Raw genomic sequence first — 13,506 nt, forward strand, 5'->3', positions numbered from 1 at the left:
ATTTCATCTAGCCTACATTTCCCTAGTTTGTTTATGAGAATGTCATGTGTGACTTGGTCACAGGAAATTAGGTTGGTTTAGCATGGTTTGTTCTTGACAAACCCATGCTGGCTATTCCTTAATATCCTCCAGTGTTTAATAATCTGTTGCTGTATTTTCCAGATATTAAAGTTAGGCTGACTGAGTTAGGAAGTTTATTATTCCTCTGTGCCTCTTTGCTCCCCCTTTTAAAGACAGGCACTACATTTTCCCTTCTCCAGTCCTCTGGGATGTCTCCTGTCCTCTATGAGTGCTTGTCCAAGAGGAGGCTGGCAGTGGGGCAGCCCAGAAGTGCCTCCTTTTTCAGCACAAATGTCAGCTGAGGCCTTCACCTTGCATCTAGTGATCTAGTGAGAGTGCCTCACTCTCTACCTCCCTCCTCTCTTACCCTGTGCTCACTCTACCGCCTGTGAGCTCTCCAGCCTGGCTGTGAATTCTCCACCTCTGCAGAGGTGACACTGACACAGGGTGGGGCCGGGCGCTCATGGACGGATGGGTTGCTGGCTCCCATGACTGGGGTGCAAACATACTGCAGGGAGCATGTAGCCAGCATGGAGCCCCTTTGCTAGGCACTTGCACACTCATCATGGTACGTGGGCAGGCAGAGGCTCCCATTGGCTAAGAACATGTGACTGGCTTGGGCACCCATGGGCCAAGCTGAGAACGATGGGTTGGCAACCGGGCAGGGCTTCTATTGGTGGAGCCCTGCGTGACGCTGACGAGCCGGGCTTCCCTGGGCGAGCATGTGCAAGGTAAGGGGTGGGTGGGCCAGAGGGGCTCCCACTGGACAGCAAGTGCCCATGCTCGAGGGATCTGAGGCTCTACGGCCGGGACAGATCGGGACCGATTGGCGCTCTCGGTCTATTGGCTCGCAGCGGGTGGGGTGAGCCCGAGCTGTGATTGGCCAGTCAGTGTACGTGCCCAGGATGGGCGGGTCTGAACCTAGCGCCTGCTCCCATTGGTTAGGCCGTGCGCGTGTCCGAGGCGCGCCCTGTGACGGAACGAGTAGGGCGCGCTCACGGCTGGCGCATGCTCTGTGGCGGGGCTGGGGGTGATGGTGGTGCTGGGCTGATGGCGGCGGCGGAGGCGGCGCTGCGCTGAGGGAGCCTGTCCCGTCCCGCCGGCCCGTCCGCCGCTCTGCCATGGGCAATGAGGCCAGCCTGGAGGGTGGGGGAGCTGACGGGAGGCTCCCGCCCGGCCCCGTCGCCGGACACCCGTCGCCGCTCGGAGCTGCCAAGCCGCCTTCAGCACCAGGCGCCGCCGGACAGCTCCCGGGGAGGGCAGCGGCCCCCGCGTCCGCCGACAGGTGAGCGAGCCCGGCCCGGGGCGAGACGGCGGGGGGCGGCCTGCAGGGAAGGGAGATCTCGGGCCGAGGGGGGGAGCTTGCGGGGAGGGGGGGGTCTCGGGCCGAGGGGGGGTCTCGGGCCGAGGGGGGGGAGTTTGCGGGGAGGGGGGGGTCTCGGGCCGAGGGGGGGGGAGTTTGCGGGGAGGGGGGGGTCTCGGGCCGAGGGGGGGGGAGTTTGCGGGGAGGGGGGGGTCTCGGGCCGAGGGGGGGGGAGTTTGCGGGGAGGGGGGGGTCTCGGGCCGAGGGGGGGGGAGTTTGCGGGGAGGGGGGGGTCTCGGGCCGAGGGGGGGGGAGTTTGCGGGGAGGGGGGGGTCTCGGGCCGAGGGGGGGGGAGTTTGCGGGGAGGGGGGGTCTCGGGCCGAGGGGGGGGGAGTTTGCGGGGAGGGGGGGGTCTCGGGCCGAGGGGGGGGGAGTTTGCGGGGAGGGGGGGGTCTCGGGCCGAGGGGGGGGGAGTTTGCGGGGAGGGGGGGGTCTCGGGCCGAGGGGGGGGGGAGTTTGCGGGGAGGGGGGGGTCTCGGGCCGAGGGGGGGGGGAGTTTGCGGGGTCTCGGGCCGGGGGGGGACCTTGCGGGGAGAGGGGGGGTCTCTGGCAGAGGAGGAGGCAGCGGGGGGTCTCGGGCAGAAGAGCGGGGAGCTCGCGGGGAGAGGGGGGTCTCGGGCAGGGAGGAGGAAGGGAGCTTGGGGGTAGAGGGGGGAGCTTGCGGGGGGGTCTCGGGCAGAGGAGGGGGGAGCTTGTGGGGAGGGGGGTTTTGGGGAGAGGGGGGTCTCGGGCAGAGGAGGGGTGAGCGGGGGGGTCTCAGGGAGAGGAGAGGGGGGTCTCGGGCAGAGGAGAGGGGGGCTTTGGGGAGAGGGGGGTCTCGGGCAGAGGAGAGGGGGAGCTTGCGGGGAGGGGGTCTTGGGCAGAGTAGGGGTGAGCGGGGGGTCTCGAGGAGAGGGGGATCTCGGGCAGAGGAGGGGGAGCTTGCGGGGAGAGGGGGGCTTTGGGGAGAGGGGGGTGTCTCGGGCAGGGAGGAGGGGGGAGCTTGCGGGGAGAGGGGGGTCTCGGGCAGAGGAGGGGGTGTCTCGGGCAGAGGAGAGGGGGGCTTTGGGGAGAGGAGAGGGGGTCTCGGGCAGAGGAAGGGGGAGCTTGTGGGGAGAGGGAGGGTCCCGGGCGGAGGAGGGGGGGAGCTGGTGGGTATGGGGGGTCTCGGGGGGAGAGGCAGGCCCTTTTAAATTGCCAGCCCTGGGGCAACTGCACTTGCACCTGTCGGCGGCCCGGGGTATGGGCAAAAGGGGCAACGATGTTAAAGCGCCGCGGTGGCAGTGCTTTAAAGTAAGCTGTATGGGTCGGTACTGGCAGCCACTTTTTACTGGTACGCTGGCCTGTACCACCTTATTTTCACCACTAGATGGATGGCCTGTCTGTGGGGAAGGGTGGGCCTAGGGAAGGGGGGCAAGTGGTGCTCTGTGTTCAAGGTGCGAGGGTGGGTCGCAGGCCCTGGGGAAGGCTAGGAGAGAGGGCAAAGGAGTTAATTGTGGTTGGGGAGCTAGGAAAAGGTAGGAGGACAAACCTACCTTCTGTGGAGGACTAGGGAAGAGTGCCAGGGTGCAGCCTGGTGTCAGGGAGAGAGAATGGGGGTGGAATTGAGGAATGGGGTGAGCCGGAAAGAATATATCTCCCTGTTTGCATCCCCTGTGTTTGTGCCTGGGTCTCCAGCCTTTTATTGTTCAATTTATTGCAATGCCAATTTGTAGAACACCAGTGACAATGATTACATCGTACATGTACCCCAAAGATGGCTCCCCTAACTGTAGCTGATTTGTGACATAAAAGAGAAAGGTGGTTATGTAACTTAAAGTACATATATGTAGAGAAATAATTGATGTAAAAGCTTATTGTGATATATACAATGCCATCTTGTCTACTAAAAATCACAAAATAGGAGTGAAATGTTTTGAGAGCATATGTTGAAGAGAGGAATAGGATTGATTGTATTCCTTAAAAAAACCTATAAGATAATTGGATATAATATGTGGGAAAAATGTGTACGAGAAACAGAAAGTTACTTGATGAAAATGCAGCAGACTCAGTTTGGTTGTGCAGTTTGCCTACAACGTGTGGCAAAGTAACTGTGATGATTTAAAATGTCTTGTCCTCATCTATGAATATAAAAGGACTTGCAATCTGGTCAATTGTTGTGGTGTTTGGAATTCAGAAAATATAAAAGGATGTTGTGATAAGAAATCCAAATAGAAAGCCTTTCACATTTCAGCTTGTACTGAGATTTGAACTTAAAATAGGACTAAAATCACTGTTCTCATACTTTTATGATTGAATCAGTCTCCAAATTTGGCTCAATAGCTCTTCAGAGGACAGTTAAATTTTCTATATAGTTTTCTTATTAAAATTGTTACTGACTGTTGAAGAGCAAACCTTTTAAAATGCTCCTTTTGAAATTTTGCCCTATTTTCCTCATGTCTTTGAGTTCCTCTAGCTAAGCAATCATAGACCCTTAATTCTTGTCTCCCCCCCCTTTTCTTCTCTCTCTCTCTAAGTGATAACATAGATATAGTCTGTTTTTGAAATTTTAAAATTAAACACACATGCAGCTATCCTCCTTATTCAGGCCACCCTCATAGATTTACACCAAGATTAGCCAATGGAACTGCTCAGGTCTCCCAGCTATTTCTATTCTCTGATTCTGCCAGTCTGTCTCCCTTATGCATCAACTGGGTGAGCCAGGGGGCCGGTTGAGTGTCAGAAGGTATGGAGGGGTGGTCTCTGGGGGACCATGGAAGAGGTGAGTGGGATGTTTGTAGTGTGCGTGGTGGCAGAATGAATCAGACTTTGAGGGCAGTGAGTAGGGCTTTGGAATGACTGTGGGCTAACAGGAGTGTCTGGGTGGCCTGGAGAGGGAGTGCCTAGTTTCTTTTCCCTGACTCTCTCTCTCTTGAAGGATTCCCCATAGAATCTAAAATCTAGAAATCTAAAAATTTCCTAAGGATGCCTACATTTCAAGGTAATGTCACCTCAGGAAGCCAAGTGCCTTAGCGCTTTGAATGGCAATGCTGCTATGATGGCTCTGGAGCAGCGTTGCAAAGCTCTTCAGCTACTGCTGGCTCAGTGCAGAAGCACCAGTCTCCTTCCAGCTAAAAGTCATTAACACAGTCCTCTTCCTCCACTCTATGGCTTCCCCACAAAAGCTGATAAACCCACCCTCACTTTCCAGCCTGTTGGAAATTCCAATATTTTGGAATCTGATGAACCTGATTCTGGATGGAAAGGCAAAATATAAAAACTTTTTCTGAACAAAAAAGTTCAGAAAAATGTAGATTCCCCCCCCCCCCCCCGTGGAAAATTCTGCCAAAATCTCTCTTTTCCAATTGAAAATTTAAATTTTGACAAAACTGTTTTCTTATGGTAATGTTTTGTTTAATTTTTTTTGTCCAGACCTATTTGCCACATGTCCCTGACTACATGTCTGCTCTGTTTATGTGACTGCCCCTGAAAGGGCTGCCCACCCTTGGAATAGGCAGCGATGTGGGATGCAGGGGCCTGGGAATTGAGGGCAGGTTGGGGGCCTGGGAGGTAGGTGGGGGAGGGAAGCTGTCGTATCAGAGGAGACTCACTGTATCTTCCAGCTATCAGGGCTAGTATAGCCCTGATCACCTCTCTGCCTCCCCACATCCCCAGGCACCCCCCTCACCCAGTTCTTGGTTCTCCCTACATACCATGCAGAACTGAAATGCTAGGCACTGCAGCCATGTAAATGGGAGATGGGAAGGAACATAGATGTCAGGGGTGGGGAGAGCATGAAGACAAAGAGGGGCTTCTACTTCATCCCACTCTGCAATGAGGGGGGAGATGCACTTTGAGGAAGTCCCTGGGATTTGTCAGTGTGGCTCTTCTCAGGGCTCGTCTTCACTGCACCATTAGCAGAAGCAATAACTTTCCCCTAATCTGACTCCCATACACACACACACACAAATCTCCGTTTCAAGTTAAGTTGTGCTTTAAGCTTGAGCTAGCTGGTTTGGGGGAAGTGGGGGGCTGAAGCTAAAGTGCTGCTGATGCTCAAGTTAGAATAATGCAGTAGAGCTGAAGAAGCTATAACTCATCAGCTGTTAATCATAGAATCATAGAATATCAGGGTTGGAAGGGACCCCAGAAGGTCATCTAGTCCAACCCCCTGCTCGAAGCAGGACCAATTCCCAGTTAAATCATCCCAGCCAGGGCTTTGTCAAGCCTGACCTTAAAAACCTCTAAGGAAGGAGATTCTACCACCTCCCTAGGTAACGCATTCCAGTGTTTCACCACCCTCTTAGTGAAAAAGTTTTTCCTAATATCCAATCTAAACCTCCCCCACTGCAACTTGATCCAGTCACTTCAACTTAATCCAGTCACTTCAATGTAGCTCAGGTGTTTTGTTCAAAGTTATGTACATTTCAGAGTTATGAATAACCTCCATTCCCCAGATGTTAGTAAGGTTCTGCTGAGGTTCTACTGTATTCATACTGATAGATTCCAGGGCTGGAAAGGAGCATTGTGATCCTCTAGTTTGACTTCCTGTATAACACAGGCCATACAGCTTCCTCAAAATAATTCCTCAAGCATCCAGTCTTGATTTAAAATGTGTCAGTGGTGGAGAATCCACCATCACCCTGGATAAATTGTTCAAATAGTTAATTACTTTCACTGTTAAAAATTCATGCCTTATTTCCATTGGAAACATCAATTTTTAAAAACCTGGTGGAAGGGAAATTGAGAAATCCAAAAAGGCAAAACAAGCAAAATGGAACATGCAATCTTTAAACATTTTCTCTAAATCAGTTCTCTAAACCAGGTTCTTAACCTCGGGTGCACGCACCCCTTGGGGGTGCGAGATACCCTTTCTGGGGGGTGCGAGACATGCCAGATTTTTTTAGCAGGCAAATAATTGAAAACACAAATTAAGCACAGGCATGTAACAATTACTTTGTTTCCGCAAACCTATGTATTTATTAACTTTATACATTTTTTTAACGATTACTGTAATAGACAAAAATTATTTTCAAGTTTTTAAGCTAATTGTAGTGAAATTATCTCTCTACAAAATACAGCGTACATGTTGTGGGGTATTTCTTGATGCATGCGCAGATGATGATGTGGCAGTGCCTTGGCTTTGTTTGAATACATATATACACCTCTACCCCAATATTATGCGGTCCTCAGGAGACAAAAAATCTCACTGCATTATAGGTGAGACAGCGTTATGTCGAACTTGCTTTGGCCCACCCTGTTCCTTGTTCCCGGACCGCCCCCTCCAGAGACCCCCATCCCTAATCATCCCCAAGACCGCACCTGATACCCAACCCCCCTGCTCCCTGTCCCCTGACATCTATCTACACACCCTGCCCCCTGACAGGCCCTCACCGGCAGCGGCGGGAATTGGAGCAACGGACACCCACCCATACTCAGCTGTGGCGGGAAGCGGAGCTCCGCGGCTGGGTGCTGGCGGAGTGGGCAGGCTGGGGCTGGACTGTTCCGCTTCCTGCCACTGGTGAGTGTGGGGAGGTTGGGGAAAGGACGCCCTCCGCATTCACCGGTGGCGGGAAGCGGAGCGATGTGGCCCCAGCCCGCTCCGCTTTCCTTGCCCCGGCCCCAGCTGTGTTGCTGGAGGCGGGGTTGGGGAAAGGTCCTGCACTCACCTGTGGCGGGAAGCGGAGCGCCGCGGCTGGGAGCTGCCGGAGTGGAGTGGGCTGGGGCCGGGCTGCTCCACTTCTGCCGCTGTGTCAGAGCTTTACCACGTTGTATGCGAACCCGCCTTATATCGGGTCACGTTATATCGCGGTAGAGGTGTAATTCTATCTCTTTCATTCTATAGTTATGGTATATCTAGGTTAAAGAACTGACGTTCTTCAATGATTTTTGATAAGGGGTGCAAGAATATATTTTGAGAACCAAAGGGTGTAGTAAAGGTTAAGAACCACTGCTCTAAATTAAATCATCTGAAGCCATAGATGAGTCATTTTAAACAGTAGGATGCACTGTTCTGAAGTGTAATTTTTGCTACTTGCTTTATAGCATATAAGCTACTAGGTTGGATTGGGATATTAATTTTGATATTTAGATTGTTCGAAATTATGCATTGTGTTGTCAACTAATTTGTGCTGGACTTCAGAAGGCAGCAAGAGGGTGCTAAAGAAAAATCGCATTCTAAAAGTAATATTTGAACAATGTTTTATAACATTAGCACTAACAATAATATATTTTTAGGCTTTTTGGTGACGTTCAGTTTTATATTAAAGGTTCCAGCTAGACCCAAGCTGTCAAATGTTTAAGCCACTGTGTAATCACTAGGAGCTTGCTGCAAATTGAAGCTGTCTGAATAGTTCAGTGAGGCTGAGGACTACTTATGGGAATCAAGGTGTGGAGGATTGAGCTCTAACTCACATGAGTAGTTTTTGAATGAGTAGTCCCATTTAGTTCAATAGAAGTACTCATAAGACAATAAGGGTTTGTAAGTGTCATGTTAATTGCTTTAGAAATGTAAATAAAATGTTACTGTTTTTTTTCCTCATAAAATTGGGGAGAAAGTAACAAAGTTATAAATGTTTAGGAAACAAAAGCATAATAGTAAAGTGTGAAGGTTGAAGCTAAATATAATCTGAAATGTTTTTAAATAATAAAGAGAGCACATGTGGAAGGATGAAACTTGGGGCTAAATTCTGAACTTATTAACACTGGTGTAAATCTGACCTAAATCCATTTATATTAGTTACAGCTCTGTAAATCAGATGAGATCAATATTAAGTGCAAATTATAAGAGGGAGAGTATGGTACAAGTGAGACTGAAGGAAGCTGAGGAAAGCACAGTTTACATCAATGCTTATGATCTCTTAGCTAACTCACAATTTTCAGGATTGGGACTCTTCTTGCTGTGTGCTTGTACAGTGCCTGCCATAGTGAGGCCATGAACTGTGTTTGGGGCACCTAGGTTCCGCGTTTTCATGTTGCAGTATTGCATGTGGAGCATAGAACCTTCACTACTGCCTTCCATCTTTGCCAGTCTCCTCCTGCAGTCTTAGTTTCTTCCTATGTCATTTTGATAACTTTTTGTGGCTTCTGTTGTGCATTGCCATGTTATCCTTGATCTACATTAGTCTCCCCTTGCCTATGAGTACCAGTCTAGTGTCTTTACTGCTGCAACATGAAAGAAAGCAAAGAATCAAATCAAGTAAAATCTTAAATGAACCAAACTGTACTGTAGAATTTCTATGGATAGTAATTCCATTCTTGAATAATAAGAATATAGCAGTAGGGACATACTACCGACCACTTGACCAGGATGGTGATACTGACTGTGAAATGCACAGGGAGATTAGAGAGGCTATAAAAATAAAAACCTCAGTAATGATGGGGGATTTCAACAATCCCCATATTGACTGGGTACATGTCACCTCAGGACGGGATGCAGAGATAGTTTCTTGATGACACCTTAAATGGCTGCTTCTTGGAGCAGTTAGTCCTGAAACTCAAAAGATTAAAGGCGATTCTTGATTTAGTCCTACATGAAGCACAGGATCTGGTTCAGGAGGTGAATGTAGCTGAACTGCTTGGTAATAGTGACCATAATATAATTACATTTAACATCCCTGTGTCCGGGAAAACACCACGGCAGCCCATCATCCAGATCACTGATAAAGATGTTGAACAAAACTGACCCCAGGACCGACCCCTGGGGCACTCAGCTTGATACCAGCTGCCAACTAGATATTGAGCCGTTTATCACTATTCATTAAGCCCGACAATCTAGCCAACTTTCTACCCACCTTATAGTCCATTCATCCAGTCCATACTATTTTAACTTGCTGGCAAGAATACTGTGGGAGACCATATTGAAAGCTTTACTAAAGTCAAGATATATCACATCATCCGCTTTCCCCATATCCACAGAGCCAGTTATCTCATCATAGAAGGCAATCAGGTTGGTCAGGCATGACTTGCCCTTGGTGAATCTGCATTGACTGTTCTTGATCACCTTCCTCTCCTGCAAGTGCTTCAAAATGGATTCCTTGAGGACCTGCTCCATGATTTGTAGTTCATGTAGTTCCTCAGGTTCTCTTTCTTCCCATATTTTAAAATATGGGCACTATATTTGCCTTTTTCCAGTTGTCGGGGACCTCCCCCAATCGCCACAAATTTTCAAAGATAATGGCCAATGGCTCTGCAATCACATCAGCCAACTCCCTCAGTACCCTTGGACGCATTAGATCTGGACCCATGGACGTGTGCATGTCCATCTTTTCTAAATAGTCCTTAACCTGTTCTTTCACCACTGAGGGCTGCTCACTTACTCCCTATGCTGTGTTGCCCAGTGCAGCAGTCTGGGAGCTGCCCTTGTCTGTGAAGACCGAGGCCAAAAAAAGCATTGAGTACTTCAGCTTTTTCCACATCATTTGGCACTATGTTGCCTCCTGCATTCAGTAACGGCCCCACACTTTCTCTGACCTTCTTGTTGCTAACATACCTGTAGAAACCGTTCTTGTTACCCTTCACATCCCTTGCTAGCTGCAACTCCAGTCATGCCTTGGCCTTCCTGGTTACACCTCTGCATGCTCTAGCAATATTTTTATACTCCTCCGTAGTAATCTGTCCAAATTTCCACTTCTTGTAAGCTTCCTTTTTGAGTTTAAGCTCACCGAAGATTTCACTGTTAAGCCAAGCTGGTTGCCTGCCATATTTGCTATTCTTTCTGCACTTCGGAATGCGGGCACAGGAACAAACCAATGAGGCTTCTTTAAAATACAGCCAGCTCTCCTGGACTTCTTGCCCCCTCATATTAGCCTTCCAGGGGATCCTGCCCATCAGTTCCCTAAGGGAGCCTAAGTCTGCTTTTCTGAAGTCCAGGGTCCGTATTTTGCACTCTCCTTTCTTCCTTTTGTCAGGATCCTGAACTCAACCATCCATTGGTCACTGCTGCCTAGGTTGCCACCCACTTCTACTTCCCCTACCAATTAATTCTTCCCTGTTTGTAAGCAGCAGGTCAAGGAGTACGGCCCCTAGTCAGTTCCTCCAGCACTTGTACCAGGAAGTTGTCCCCAACACTCTCCAAAAACTTCCTGGATTGTCTGTGCACTGCTGTATTGCTCTCCCAGCACATGTCAGGGTGATTGAAATCCCCCATTAGAACCAGTGCCTGTGATCTGGAGACTTCAGTTAGTTGTTCGAAGAAAGCCTCGTCTACCTCATCCTTCTGATCTGGTGGTCTATAGCACATGCCCACCATGACATCACCCTTGTTGCTCTCGCCTCTAAACTTAACGCATAGACTCTCAACAGGCTTTTTCTACAGTTTCAAACTGGAGCTCTGAGCAATCATACTGTTCTCTTACGTACAATGAAACTCCTCCACCTTTCCTCCTGTACCTGTCCTTCCTAAACAGTTTATACGCATCCATGACAGTGCTCCAGTCATGTGAACTGCCCGACCAAGTTTTTGTTGTTCCAATCACTTCATAGATCCTTGATTTGTGCCAGGACTTCCAATTCTTCCTGCTTGTTTCCCAGGCTTCTTGCGTTCGTGTACATGCACCTAAGAAAACTAGCTGATTACCCTACTTTCTCAGTATGAATCAGGAGGCTTCCCATTTTGAATGGGACTGAGGGGGTGGGGGTTAATGGTAGAGGTGCAGTTTCCCATCCTTACTCTTTGGGTGCATCCCTCCAAAAAGTACTCAAGGCTTTATAGCTCATTCCCCTGGAATCCTGCCACCACTTTCGGGTGAGATAGCAGTATTTTATGGCTGACAGTGTTGAATCCTACACAGGAGGAGGATGAGAATGGATGTGTGCCCTCCATTCAACAACACCAGGAGATCACTCATTCCTCTCTTCCTCTGGCCAGTGGTGTCAGAAGACCAAGGAGATCTGTATGGGTGGTTGGGGGCTAGTGTGTCAATCATAGAATCATAGAATATCAGGGTTAGAAGGGACCTCAGGAGGTCATCTAGTCCAACCCCCTGCCCAAAGCAGGACCAATCCCCAACTAAATCACCCCAGCCAGGGCTTTGTCAAGCCTGACCTTAAAAATTCTTAAGGAAGGAGATTCCACCACCTCCCTAGGTAACGCATTCCAGTGTTTCACCACCCTCCTAGTGAAAACGTTTTTCCTAATATCCAACCTAAACCTCCCCCACTGCAACTTGAGACCATTACTCCTTGTTCTGTCATCAGCTACCACTTAGAACAGTCTAGATCCATCCTCTTTGGAACCCCCTTTCAGGTAGTTGAAAGCAGCTATCAAATCCCCCTTCATTCTTCTCTTCTGCAGACTAAACAATCCCAGTTCCCTCAGCCTCTCCTCATAAGTCATGTGTTCCAGTCCCCTAAGCATTTTTGTTGCCCTCCTCTGGACTCTTTCCAATTTTTCCACATCCTTCTTGTAGTGTGGGGCCCAAAACTGGACACAGTACTCCAGATGAGGCCTCACCAATGTCGAATAGAGGGGGACGATCATGTCCCTTGATCTGCTGGCAATGCCCCTACATATACATCCCAAAATGCCATTGGCCTTCTTGGCAACAAGGGCACACTGTTGACTGATGTCCAGCTTCTCGTCCACTGTAACCCCTAGGTCCTTTTCTGCAGAACTGCTGCCGAGCCATTCAGTCCCTAGTCTGCAGCGGTGCATGGGATTCTTCTGTCCTAAGTGCAGGACTCTGCACTTGTCCTTGTTGAACCTCATCAGATTTCTTTTGGCCCAATCCTCTAATTTGTGTAGGTCCCTCGGTATCCAATCCCTACCCTCCAGTGTATCTACCTCTCCTCCCAGTTTAGTGTCATCTGCAAACTTGCTGAGGGTGCAAATCCACACCATCCTCCAGATCATTAAGGAAGATATTGATCAAAACCGGCCCGAGGACCGACCCTTGGGGCACTCCACTTGATACAGGCAGCCAATTACACATGGAGCCATTGATGACTACCTGTTGAGCCCGACAATCTAGCCAACTTTCTATCCACCTTATAGTCCATTCATCTAGCCCATACTTCTTTAACTTGCTGGCAAGAATACTGTGGGAGACCGTGTCAAAAGCTTTGCTAAAGTCAAGCAACACGTCCACCGCTTTCCCCTCATCCACAGAGCCAGTTATCTCGTCATAGAAGGCAATTAGATTAGTCAGGCATGACTTGCCCTTCGTGAATCCATGCTGACTGCTCCTGATCACCTTCCTCTCCTCTAAGTGCTTCAGAATTGATTCCTTGAGGACCTGTTCCATGATTTTTCCGGGGACTGAGGTGAGGCTGACTGGCCTGTAGTTCCCAGGATCCTCCTCCTTCCCCTTTTTTTAAAGGGGCGGGTAGAGTATGATGATAGTGATAGGCTGAGGATCTAGTGTCTTTTTCTGTAATTAGAGTGCTGCTGTCCTTCAGCATGTTTTGGAATTTGATGGGGCCCATGAGCCTTTGTGGATGATCCAGTACCATGGGGTGTTCCAGTTGTGTGGGAGTGGGGAGAGTGCTGACCATTACCTTAATAAGGTGATGGTCTGGGTTGGGATTTGGTTCTAAGACAGTGGCTGGGTTGCTAATATCGTCTAGGTTGACGTTAATCCAAAGACCAGGTCCAGTGTATGATTAGCTATGTGAGTTCAACCAGAGATGACCTATGAGAATCCTAAGGATGCAAGCAAGGAAATAGTTGTTGAAGTTTCACAAGATGATGAGTCAGATATTATTTCACCACTACTGCTGGCAAGGCCTTAGTCATCTGCTTTACAAGCCCTTTAGTCCTTGGAGGTCAGTAAATGAGCAAGAAAGAGACGATAGGTTTAGCTCTGTTTTCTATTGTTAGATGAATGAATTAGAACGACTTTACATAAGAATGGCCATGCTGGGTCAGATCAATGGTCCATCTAGCCCCGGGCTGCCCGAGCTCCCCCAGCCCCGGAGTGTCAGGTGGCTGGGCAGCACAGCTGCTGAGCTCCCAGCCCCGGGCGGCACAGTCCCAGCCCCGGGGGCCAGATGGGTGGTGTGGCCCCAGCCAGCTTGGGCCATGGAAAAGCAGCAACTGCAGGAGGGAGTCTGGGGGTGGAGTGTGGGTGGGGCCATGCCAGGCTGTTTGGGGAGGCTCAGCCTACCCCAGCCTATGATACCCACCG

General features: G+C 49.7%; 1 protein-coding gene across 3 annotated transcripts in view; it reads left to right on the plus strand.

Annotated features, from left to right (window-relative positions):
* The first annotated feature begins 1,071 nt into the window (after window positions 1–1,071).
* BSN (bassoon presynaptic cytomatrix protein) overlaps window positions 1,072–13,506 on the plus strand; it is a 465,957-nt gene continuing 453,522 nt past the window's right edge. For all 3 annotated transcript variants that reach the window (XM_073352634.1, XM_073352633.1, XM_073352635.1), the window contains exon 1: window positions 1,072–1,345. In XM_073352634.1, the coding sequence (XP_073208735.1) occupies window positions 1,182–1,345 (164 nt within the window). In that variant the 5' untranslated portion in view covers window positions 1,072–1,181. The remainder of the gene's footprint in view (window positions 1,346–13,506) is intronic.

The sequence above is a fragment of the Lepidochelys kempii genome, chromosome 7, assembly GCF_965140265.1.
Source record: "Lepidochelys kempii isolate rLepKem1 chromosome 7, rLepKem1.hap2, whole genome shotgun sequence".
Classification (NCBI taxonomy): domain Eukaryota; kingdom Metazoa; phylum Chordata; order Testudines; family Cheloniidae; genus Lepidochelys; species Lepidochelys kempii.